Source organism: Propithecus coquereli, unplaced genomic scaffold (assembly GCF_000956105.1).
Source record: "Propithecus coquereli isolate 6110/MARCELLA unplaced genomic scaffold, Pcoq_1.0 Scaffold1, whole genome shotgun sequence".
Classification (NCBI taxonomy): domain Eukaryota; kingdom Metazoa; phylum Chordata; class Mammalia; order Primates; family Indriidae; genus Propithecus; species Propithecus coquereli.
This window is the reverse complement of record NW_012133857.1, coordinates 8,669,071-8,681,185: the sequence shown is the minus strand read 5'-3', so window position 1 is coordinate 8,681,185 and position 12,115 is coordinate 8,669,071. Positions and strand designations below refer to the sequence as shown.

Genomic DNA, 12,115 nt, shown 5'->3' with positions numbered 1-12,115 from the left:
TGTCTATTAAATCCTCTGTCCATTTTTTAATTGGATTTTTTTTATTGTTGAGTTGTAAAAGTAAGTAACTATTCACACATGCATGCATACATATACATCATATACACTCTCGATACAAGTCCTTTGTCAGATATATGAATTGCAAATATTTTGTCCATTGTGTGAGTTATCTGTCATTTTCTTGATGGCTTTGCTTTGCTTCATTTCCAGAGTAATTAGAAGGAAATTTTCCAGGAACAGCAAAGTTGCCTTTCTGATGCTCCTGTTGTTCTCCCTCACCCTAAAAATACTGCTTTTCTCTCAGAGCTCAAAAGTCAGGAGGGGGAGATACTATTAGTATGTCTTTCCATTACTTTTCCCCCCTAAAATCAAAAGTGAATATTTTTCTTCTCATGTTTGATTTTAGGGGAAAACATAATACTAGTACATTTCTATTTAATTCATTTGTTTTCTGGTCAGAAAAGTACAACAAGAATGCATGGAAATTATACCTCCCAATAGCTAGTAAAGTTAATGAGTTAATAGTTTGTTTCTCCTGGCAGTGACCTAGGGAGATGGAAATACCTAGTGGTTAGGAATCCAAAATCTTGAGCCAGAAGGCCAGTCTCCCATGCAGGCTTAGAGAGCCTGAGTGCTTACCGAAAGCCCCTCATCTATAACATTGGAACAATTGGACCTAATTTCATAGGTAGGACATCATTCAGGTTAAAATGAGACAAAAATCTGTTTAACACAGATATCTGGCATTTAGTGGACCCTCAAAGATTAGCCATTATCCACATTAGAAAGATTTTTTTAAATCTTTATAATTAAAATCTTTATTTTTAATTATTATGGGTACCTAATAGTTGTATATCTTTATAGGGTACATGTGATGTTTTGATACAGGCATACAATGTGAATTAATCAAATCAGGGTAATTGGGACATCCATCACCTCAGGCATTTATCATTTCTTTCTGTTAGGAACATTTCAATTCCACTTTTTTAGTTATTTTAAAGTATACCCTAGGCCAGGTATGGTGGCTCATGCCTGTAATCCTAGCAATCTGGGAGGCCGAGGCAGGAGGATCACTTGAGGTCAGGAGTTCAAGACCAGCCTGAGCAAGAGCAAGATACTGTCTCTATTAAAAATAGGAAAAATTAGCCAGATGTGATGGTGCACACCGGTAGTCCCAGCTACTTGGGAGGCTAAGGCAGGAGGATCACTTGAGCCCAGGAGCTTGAGGTTACAGTGAGCTATGATGACGCCACTGCACTCTAGCTGGGCAACAGAACAAGACTCTGTTTCAAAAAAAGAAAAAAAGTATATCCTAACTTATCACTGATTATAGTCACTTTGTTGTGCTATCAAATATTGTTCATTCTAACTATATTTTTGTACCCATTAACCATCCCCAGTGTATCCCCGATTCCCTGCTACTCTTTCCAGCCTCTGGTAACCATCATTCTACTCCCTGTCTCCATGACATTAATTGTTTTTAATGTTTAGTTCCCACATATGAGTGAGAACATGCACTATTTGTCTTTCTGTGCTTGGCTTATTTCACTTAACATAATGTTCTCCAGTTCCATCCATGTTGTTGCAAATGGCAGGGTTTCATTTTTATGGGTATATGATATTCCATCATGTATATGTACCATAATTTCTTTACCTATTCATCCATTGAAGGACACTTAGGTTGATTCTAAATCTTGGCTATTATGAATAGAGCTGCAGTAAACATGGGAGTGCAGATATATTTTTGGATATATACCTAGCAGTGGGATTGCTGGGTCATATGGTAGTTCTATTTTTAGCTTTTTGAGGAACCTCCATACTGTTCTCCATGGTGGCTGCACTAATTTACATTCCCACCAACAGTGTGCAAGGGTTCCCCTTTATCCACATCTTTGCCAGCATTCATTGCTGTTTTTTTCTTTTCTTTTCTTTTCTTTTTTTTTTTTTTTTTTTTGAGACAGAGTCTTGCTCTGTTGCTCAGGTTAGAGTACCATGGGGGCAGCCTAGCTCACAGCAACCTCAAACTCCTGGGCTCAAGCGATCCTCCTGCCTCAGCCTCCCAAGTAGCTGGGACTACAGGCATGCACCACCAACCAGCTAATTTTTTTCTATTTTTAATAGAAATGAGGTCTTGCTCTTGCTCAGGCTGGTCTCGAACTCCTGAGCTCAAACAATCCGCCTGCCTCGGCCTCCCAGAGTACTAGGATTACAGGCGTGAGCCACTGCACCCGGCCCTCATTGTAATTTTGATTTGCATTTTTCTGATGACTAATGATGTTGAGCATTTTTTCATATACGTGTTGGTCATTTGTATGTCATCTTTTGAGAAATGTCTATTCAGGTAATTTGCCCATTTTTAAATCAAATTATTTGATTTTTTCCTATCGAGTTATTGGAGCTCCTTATATAGTCTAGCTATTACTCTCTTGTCAGATGGGTAGTTTGCAAATATTTTTTCCCATTCTGTGGATTGTCTCTTCACTTTGTTGATTGTTCCCTTTGTTGTGCAGAGCTTTATAGCTTGTTGTGATCTCATTTGTCCGATTTTGCTTTGGTTGCCTGTGCTTTGAGGGTATTACTCAAGAAATCATTGCCCAGACCAATGTCCTGATGAGTTTCCCCAATGTTTTCTTTTAGTAGTTTTCATAGTTTCAGGTCTCAGATTTAAGTCTTTAATTCATTTTTATTTGATTTTTGTAGACAGCAAGAGATAAAGTTCTAGTTTCATTCTTCTGCATATAGGTATCCAGTTTTCCCAGCCCCATTTATTAAAGAGACTGTCCTTTTTGTACTGTTATGTTCTTGGCAATGTTGTTGAAGGTAAATTCAATATAGATGTGTGGATTTATTTCTGGGTTCTCTGTTCCATTGGTCTGTGTCTGTTTTTATGTCACTACCATGCTGTTTTGGTTACTATAGCTCTGTATTATAATTTGAAGTCAGGTAATGTGATTCCTCCAGTTTTGTTCTTTTTGCTCAGGATGGCTTTGGCCTTTCTGGGTGTTTTGTGACTCCATATAAATTCTAGGATTATTTTTTCTATTTCTGTGAAGAATGTCAGTGGTATTTTGATGGAGATTGCATTGAATCAGTAGATTGCTTTAGGTAGTGGTAGTATGGACATTTTAACAATATTGATTCTTCTAATCCATGAGCATGGAATGTCGTTCCAATTTTTGTGTGTGTGTGTGTCCTCTTCAATTTCTTTCATCAGTGTTTTATAGTTTTCTTTATAGAGATCTTTCACTTCTTTGGTTAAGTTTATTCCTAGGTATTTCATTTTATTTTTAGCTGTTGTAAATAGGATTGCTTTCTTGGTTTCTTTTTCAGATTGTTTACTGTTGGCATATAGAAATGCTACCAATTTTGTTGATTTTGTATCCTGCAACTTTAATGAATTTATTTTTCAGTTTTAATAGTTTTTTTGTGGAATCTTTAGGTTTCTGTAGATATAAGATCATATTGTCTGCAAACAAGGATAATTTGACTTCTTCCTTTCCTATTTGGATGCTCCTAAAGAAATTTATCTTAACAAAACATTTTAAACAAACTTAAATACAGATTTAAATTGGTTTCAGTAAAATATAATATTACCTGTATGCAATTTGGATGTTCTAGGAGTTTTAAAGGAGATTTCACTATATATTACTTCTAATAAGCACCTAAACAATTTAAAAGTTAAATCTCTTCTCTTGAAAAGTAAAGTTTTTAGAACATGAATTGGTGAATATAGCTACAATACACTGAGCAGCCACAGGATGGAAATACATTTTATATCTAGTGCACAAATGCCAGATATATAGTAGGAACAGTAAATATTGCATAAACTATAATGGCACTATAAATAAGTATACTCAAAAATACTATCAATAATAAATATCAAAAATATTTGATAAAGTAAAATCTTCACACATTTTTTTTCTTTCTACATTTTGGATTTATTATTCAATATAGGCCATAACTGTAAATGTATGTAGCTGCTGTTAGACTGCATCCCATAAAAAAACAAAAGCCAAGTAGCTATTTTTTAGTTATTCTTAAATTATGTTGTATTTACTGTGGCTTGAAATAAGTGGCATTTGCCATGAGTTTCCAGAATGTATTTTTTATTTCTCTATATCTCTAATATTTAAAAAACATTTTACAAAGAATAATCTCACATGTACTAGGATAAGCTCAATACCATGTAATTTATGTAATAAATCTGCTTTTAATGTAAAGATTTAGTCTATAATGTAAGTAATTATCACCTGTGAGTATTTTAGAAGTCCAGGTTTTTACCTATTGGAGTTTTAGTAAAGTTTGACCTATTATTTGATTTTCAGGTGCTCTTTCATTGGGTTGCTACCCACCATTGGAGGGAAATTTATGCCGAAAACTTCTACTGATTCCTTCTTATTTGTCTGAGATTGAAATGCTTTTAGCTATTGAAATCTTCCTGGTATCTAACGCTAGTAGTATTCAGAATCCTGGAACTTCTACACAGACACTGCAGATAGTTTTGAAAAGGTTGGTTGATTTAACTGCATTCTGAATGCAGATCATGGCTCCCCACACCCACTCTAGGATGTAAATGTTTTATATATTTTTATATATATATTTGTGTGTATATGTATATATTTATATATACTTTGTGTATGTTGTAAAGTTAGGTAACATTTAAATTAAAAAAGGATTAGACCTGTTTGAGGCTTAAAACCAAATGAGTCAGTAGCATTCAGTAAACACCTTAGTGACTTCAAAAATATAGTTCAGTGTTCATAGAGATGGATCCTCTTTAGGTACCAACCTTGCTTCTGTTTAGAGATCAGTACCTAAAAGGTCTTTATCTTTTTGGTCAACCCAAAAGATCTAAGGACTAGGACTAAAAGGGAAATATGTGATCGTTTATTAGGTTCAGTCAAGAATACTGTTGAAAATAAAACCATCAGCCTGGTATCTATATTGTAAAATGTTGTTATACCTGCACAAATATTATAATGTGGGTGTTGGACCAAAGTAACACCTTTTCAAATAATTTTGTTCAAAGTCCCAGAATTTAGACTTATACCACTCTAATTTCTTGTCAGCCTTATCCAGGAAACTTGAAATATTCAGACCTCCTGGGACTCCTGTTTTAGAGCTTCTTGACAAGAATTTTGCTTCAGTTTACTGGTGTTACAAACCAGACCATCTGATTGAATATTACATTAGTTATCTATTACTGTGTGATAAATTATCCCAAAACATAATGGCTTAAAATAGCAAAACAGTATCTTAGTTTCTATGGGTCAGAAATTTCAAAGCAGTGTAGCTGGATGGTTCTGGCTAAGGGACTTTCATGTGGCTCACAGCTTTTCACATAGTAGAGTCAAGATGTTGTCAGGAGCTGCAGTCACCTCCATGATAGCTTGGCTGCAGCTGGAGGATCTGTTTCCTAGATAGCTCACTCAAATGTCTCTCCGCTGGAAGCCTAAGTTTGCCACATAGGCCTCTCCTTAGGTTTGTTGAGTGTCTTCATGACAAGATAGCTAACTTCTCCCAGAGTGAGTGATCCAAGAAAGAAAAAGCAAGGAGAAAGCTGCAGTGTCTTTTGTGACCTATATCAGGCAAGAACTATGAGGGTCTGAGATTTTACCCTGTTTGCAAGCTACAAGTTAGCCTGCCACAGTTTCATGGATGCTAACATAAGACACAAGACTCCTGTGTTGGAGACAGAGATTTTATCACTTGCGGTACAGCAAACAGCTTGATTATCTGCATATTTGCATCATTTCTTCTTGTTCCTAAGTCCCACAGATGGCCCACGTGGATACTTGCACATGCAGTGAGTTCTGTAAGAGGAGAGAAGAATCCCAAGCTTAGGGAACCTAGATCTTTCATAATAGGTAGTAAGCAAACGTGCCCTTTGCTCCAGAAGGAGAAACTATCTCTAAACATCCTTGAAATTTAGAACAAGAAGTTATCAGTGTCTCTCAAAAAACTTGCAGAAATCCAAGAGACCTATAAAGATATCATCCAACAACCTAGTATCCAAAGTGGCACACTATGTCACTTTTGCTTTCTTATATTTGTTATAGGCAAATCTTTTAGTCTATCCCACACTTATGGGGGCGGAATTAGGAAATAATTTATTTTAGTTCCACGTTTTTTAAAAAAAAACTCACTAAAGGTAGCCTTTTTTCTTATAATTCTTTTCTGAGGACTTCCTTATTCACTGCTGTGCACTGTAGTGGCATGAGGTATCTGGGCTCCCCACCATCCTGATGAGGGCTTGGTTTTCTCATAGCTTACCATTATGTGCACATATGTAACCTTTTTATTCATTGTTGAATTTTGGAGGGTATTTGTACCCCTAGTGCATAACTAGTGACATGCCTAAATCTTTGATTTTGTCCAAGCCAATATGTTTACTCTGTTATTGTCAGGCTGAGTCCCACCTTGTTATTACATTAACCTCTATAAGAGAGAATTTTATTCATCTTTAGACTTTTGAAAACGGCACATAGTTGACATCTGTCCAATCTACCATATATATTCCAGGGCATCTCTTTCTAAGCTCGAATGTACTAGAAAGAACCTTCCCAGTCTTTCCTCTCTATAGCCACAGATTGCTGTTTCAAGTGCAAGTCCTCACTCCCGTCACCCTGTGGACTACACTGTGGTATTAATTCAGATAGGCTCATATTCAGAATTTGCTTCTGGGCCCTAGAGGTGCCAAGAGCAGGAAGCAGTGAACACAAAGAAAAGTGATACCTAATATAATAGCCACATCTCTATTTTAAATACTTCCCTCTCCCTACCCCAGAGGAAAAACTGCCATAGTGTATGAATTTTATTATGCAAGTAAATGCAGTCACAACTGATGGCAGATGGAGCTGGTAGAAAAGTTACTAGAAAAGTAAATTCTAGCAGTTAGTGAAGTACCTTAAGTCAAAACTGAAGAAAATAATCAAAAATTTAATAAAGACATGTAGCTATACAATTCTGTTACCAAAAGATAGCTACGTATTAAATATTTGCTTTTAACTAAAAATAGCCAATATCAAGGTAAAACTAACATGTGAATGTTAATTCTAAACTTTATTACATTAAATATTTTATGTAATATGGTGGATAACTATGCAGTTATTAATTTTGAAAATACAAAGATATAGATAATTAGGTGTATTTTAAATCAGCATTTTGCAAACCGGGTTGCCTCCTAGCCTCTTTGTGTGGTAAAATTAATTTATGGTGTTACAACCATTATTTAAAAATAAAGGAAAATAGAATACATTGTCATCAGGGTAAGTCTTGTTTTGTGAAATTTATTTCCTTTTTTATATAAGAAGGTATGTATACTGGGTCATGATATAAAGTGCCTTTCTTACTGTGGGTCATAGTCAAAAAAGTTTAAAAGCCACTTTTAGAAGAATATGGTAAAAATACCATCATAGCTTAGTACCAATAAATATAAATGACTATTTTTTGAAGAAACCAATTAGCTTTTTTTTTTTTTTAAGAGTTTCTAATGTTGTGAGGTGTTCATTTTATAGGTGTGAAGAAAACAAATCTCGGAGCAAGGATGATTATCAAGCTGCAGTAGAAAGGTTAATTATGGCTGCTCGTATATCGGATCCAAAGCTTTTCATTAAGCACATGACCGTCAATGTTAATAAGGAACAGGTTTATACTTTGGAACAATGTTCTGCCCTGAAATGGTTGAAAGAAAATATGAAGTGGGCTGGAAAGGTTTGGCTTTTCAGTAACCATTAGTTAATACAGGCTTTTTTTTTTTTAAGTTCAAGTAATCATTGTTGAAAATAAAAGGTAATAAAAAATAAAGACAGTTTTCACTATATTCACCTTTTGCACTTTATTGACTTACAAGTTAATATAGTTTTCAAGCACTAAAAATTTATTAATATTTCTAATGGTTTTATCCATAATGAAAAGTGATTTTCCAAATTACTTTTTGACTTTAATTTAGGAGAACCTAAATATGGTAAATCCTATTATTCTGAAATTCAAATGGTGAAAAACCATAAACTGTGCAGCATTTAGTGAGAGGGAGACATAAAAGGGTAAATATGCAAGGAGGTAACTTGAGTTTTCAGGAAAACCTTTAAGGGTATGAAATAGGTTTGGTGTGTACGCAGTCCAGTCTCTAAAGCTATTCTAGGTCTGTAATTGAGAATAAAATAATTTTGAAAAATGACTTGAGCACTAAAATTCCAGAGTACATTCTGAATTATACCAAAAAATTTTAAATTACTTTCAGAATAGTTTTCCTTTAGTGTATCTTAGAATACTATATGATTTTTGAAAATTTATGTATGTTACATTAGATATAACTAAAGGAAATATTTTAAACAAACATACCAGAACTTAAATATCTAAACAGGGATTGCTCCTTCCAAACCACCTTAGGAAGTTAAAACTCCTCTTATGAAGTCATCTTCAGAATCTGTAGCACATTGTCCAAGGTGGTATCCTCATTTTTAATTTGATACTTTAAACCATAATTTAAAATTTAGAGAAAAAAGTCTGAGTAAGGTTGGTAATAAAACAAGTTGTGATTAAGGAGATTGGAAGTATTTCCTAGCGGAATTCCCCAAATATGGCACATGGTAACATCATTGGAGTAAGTCTATAACCTCACAAGACCAGAAAAGTTAAATCTTAGCACTTAGCAAAATGCTTTATTACTATGGATGAAATGTGGAATGAATAGTATCGCAAATGGAATATGGGAAGTGAGGCAGGAGACGTCAAGAAACATGCCCAATTCCTTAGTATGAGCAGACTGGGTGAGACTATAACTGCCATTACTTAAATGGCACAACTAGGAAATAGGCTTGGAGATCATTCTGAGGCGCCTTTGAAGAGAAGTGGAGACTAGTAAGTGGGCAATTATAAATTAGCCATTTCTACAAATGGTAACTGAAACTCTAAGAAAGGAAGAGAAATATGCGACCGTTTAAATGCCAGTGGCAAAGATACGTTAGGATGAAGATGCACGAAAGAAGGGATGATACATTAAGCTTCTAGGGAAAATGGGATTGGATGGAATGGACCACATGTGACCGGATTGGTTTCTAATGAGAAGTCGCGAGCCTTAGCGCTGTAACAAATAGAGGCATCTTTTGCCTGTCAACAGTGCCAAAAGGTGTAAAAGGGTAGTTACTGTATTTGCCTGATTTCATCTGTGGCAGTTTCTGGGGGAAATCAAAGTTACCGGAGCAAAATAAAACTAACAGTAAAAAGGCCATGCCGACTGGAGAATTCTTAACGTTTAAAGATACCCAGATACTGAAGGGACCAAAGTAAAAAAAAAAAAAGCCGGAGGAAAGAAATGTTTAAAAGTTAGCTATGTTTATACAAGAAAAACCAAAGGAGATACTTCCATGAGACATTTAAAATCTGCGGCTACGGCGTCAGCTCCAAGAACTCGCAACCTCGCCCTTGCCAGGGCGCCCGGGGTACTGGGGGCAGCCTGGCGCATGCGCGCGCCCCTGGCAGCCCGCCTCCACCTCCCCAGGCTCCAGCGCGTGCTCAGTCGCCCTTCTCAGTTCCCGCCCTCCTATCAACCTCGGGCCAGGCCCCCCGCCGACCGGCCACCTTCCGACTCCCTCCAGCGTAGTCCTACATATCTCGAGAGTGCTCTTTCGCGCCTCCCAAAGCTTTCAGCGGAGCGCGCGGAGGCCCCTCAGGGCGGCGGGTAAGAAGGCGGAGGGGCAGGGGCTTCGAAGCTCGCGGGCAGGGCGGAGCGGTAGGGAGGCCGCGGACGTCAGCGCGGGACAGGGTACCGAGGAGGGCTTAACCCGCGCCCCTGGCTGCGCGCAGGCGCCTTGGAGGGAAGGCCTGGCACGCTCCAACCAATGGGAGCGCGACTTGCGGCCCGTCCCCTTGACTGGGCTCGCACCCTCCGCCGTGGGTGGAGGGTGGAGGGTGTTGGGGGCGGGTGGAGTCCCGCGTGCCCAGCTGAGATTTCAGAGGTGGGGGCTCGGAGAGCACTCCGGGTAAGATCCTGTCAGCGCCAGTCGCCCAGTGTGGCGAGGGCAGGTGGGAGCGCCGGGCCCTCCGGCGCGCGCAGGTTGGCCGCCTGGCGCCGTGCGCATGCGCCCCCGCGCAGGCCTGCAGGAGCGATCGTCTTCCCTGCTGGTTCAGGGTGGGAGGTGGAACTGGTCGGAATCAGCGCTCGCGTCGGACCCTGGCCAGAACTGTAAGGGGCAGGGGGGGAGGGACTCCGGCGGTGCACTCCGGCTCCTCTCAGGGGAGAGAAGGGGCCGGAGGGACGTGCTCAGAGCCACCTTAGCTCAACGTGCTAACTTTTGAGCCGAGGCAATGCCAGGGGCTGGAGTGTCCGCTTCGCCTCTGTTTTAATTCGCGTTGAAATGAGAACGCAAAGACGATTTTGGTTTGATTGTTTCCGACTGTTATGTTTTCCCGAAGTCTTTTGATTTACAGGAAATTGTTAGGATTTAAGTCTCATAGAGATTTAAAAAAGGAAGCTACACAATTTAGGTTAATTTATCTAACAGCATTTCCTGCTTTTGCTCTTTTTCTTTGCCTTTTTCCCTACCCTAAGAAGTACATATTCAACTGAAAAGCAATGAAAATTGTCAGCTTTTATCCGGCTTTGGTGGAACAAACTGCTTTCAAAACCTTACAAGATAGCCGCTAAGGGAACTTTAAATGAGAGTAGCATGAGATTAACTTTTTAAAAATAAGTTAAGTTCAAATAAAAATTCTGCCAAATGGCCAAAACCCCTATCCTAGGACCTCTGCTTGACAGACTCTGTGTCTATCGAAAGTCATTTAAGCAAAACAAGTTTTACTTATACTACTTCCTAATTTGAATTTTTGACCAATTTAGATATCTTTCCACCAAATTTAGTTTGAAACTGCACAGATTTAATGCCTCCCTTTGCACAGAATTTAGGTTGAAATTAGAAATTTTCATTTTATGAAAAATTAGCTAATGTCACTATTAAGTGGATTAAAGTAGCAATTTACAATGGTTTGTAAATAAATTGTATCCTTCCTGTCTTCTACCTCCTCACCCCATCTGAGAAGGACACCATCTCCTTGGAAGGCTTTCCAGAGAGTCCCCGAACTCCATCCTAGGTGTTGCACCAGGGAGTTTTGCGTATTCTGTGCATGTGTGTATCATTGCATTTACTGCATTGTTTTATAATTATCTGCTTGTGTTTGTTTTTCCAGTCCCTCCCTCTCTCCTAGACTATTAGTTTTTTGAGGGCTGGAATTGTCTTGATATTTTTCTATTCCCAGTGCTTTACATAGGACCTGACACGTAAGTGTTGACCAATGGGTGAATGAAAGACCCAGAATACTTCCCAAGTCTGATAAGACAGTGTAACCTCTTTAGTTATTTTATAGAAGGCCTGAGGCCTTTTCCAAATGGAAGGATAGTGAGCTAAGTGCAATATGGACAGAAATCAGCCACGTAAGAATTTGTCTGAAGACAAGGAGCCTGCAGTTGATATGCATGCCCCGGGCTTTTGGTGCTATTGTCACTAAGTAAATGAGAGCACCCAGCTCTACTCTGCTGATAGTAATTTGATTATCTGTGTAGTTAGTGCTGTAAGAGAAAGAACATTAGATCTGAATTTTCTAGTCTTCTTAGCAGTTATATTTCTCAAAGTAAATTGAAAAATTGATGTCTACTTATCAGTCAGGCCCCTTCTGATTTAGTTTTCCCAGGGCCTGCTTATTTCTGCCTGAAGTGATAAAATTGGGTCCTGGTCTTACAAAATAGAGGACTAACCCAAGATCTGTGCCTTAGGAAAAGGCAGACGGCCATGCCTGCCAACCTGCTGGACTCTAACATTGACTCCACTTAGAATTTTATCTTTTTAATCTCAAAAGTAGATAAACCATACAGGGAACAAAGAACTAGTTCAAATAAAAACTTAAAATTTTCATTTAATTTTTAGCATACAATTGAGTATCTAAAGATATTTCCCTAAGTTTGTATTAAACAATTATTTTTAAAGTGTTAAAGCTTAAAAGCTTCCTAATATATCCCAGAATCCTCTATGGTGATAATATCAGAAGGATTTCCTAAAGCATCAGTCGTCAAACTTGAGTTTGCATCAGAACCCCTTGAGAGTGTGTTAAAACACAGATT

At 38.0% G+C, this 12,115-nt stretch overlaps 2 protein-coding genes across 4 annotated transcripts in view; both read left to right on the top strand.

The window, feature by feature from the left end:
• The window catches only part of TOPAZ1 (testis and ovary specific PAZ domain containing 1), an 83,672-nt gene extending 75,850 nt beyond the window's left edge, over positions 1–7,822 (top strand). Inside the window, 2 exon segments of the mRNA XM_012652719.1 lie at positions 4,326–4,509; positions 7,518–7,822. Coding sequence (XP_012508173.1) covers positions 4,326–4,509; positions 7,518–7,737 — 404 coding nt within the window. The 3' untranslated portion in view covers positions 7,738–7,822.
• Positions 7,823–9,934: 2,112 nt separating this feature from the next.
• TCAIM (T cell activation inhibitor, mitochondrial) overlaps positions 9,935–12,115 on the top strand; it is a 60,579-nt gene continuing 58,398 nt past the window's right edge. The window contains exon 1 of one of the 3 annotated variants that reach the window (XM_012639229.1): positions 9,935–9,983. The gene's annotated coding sequence lies outside the window, so the exon portion shown is untranslated. Of the gene's footprint in view, positions 9,984–10,088; positions 10,187–12,115 lie in introns of those variants that run through there. The other 2 variants (XM_012639220.1, XM_012639237.1) reach the window with 2 other exon arrangements.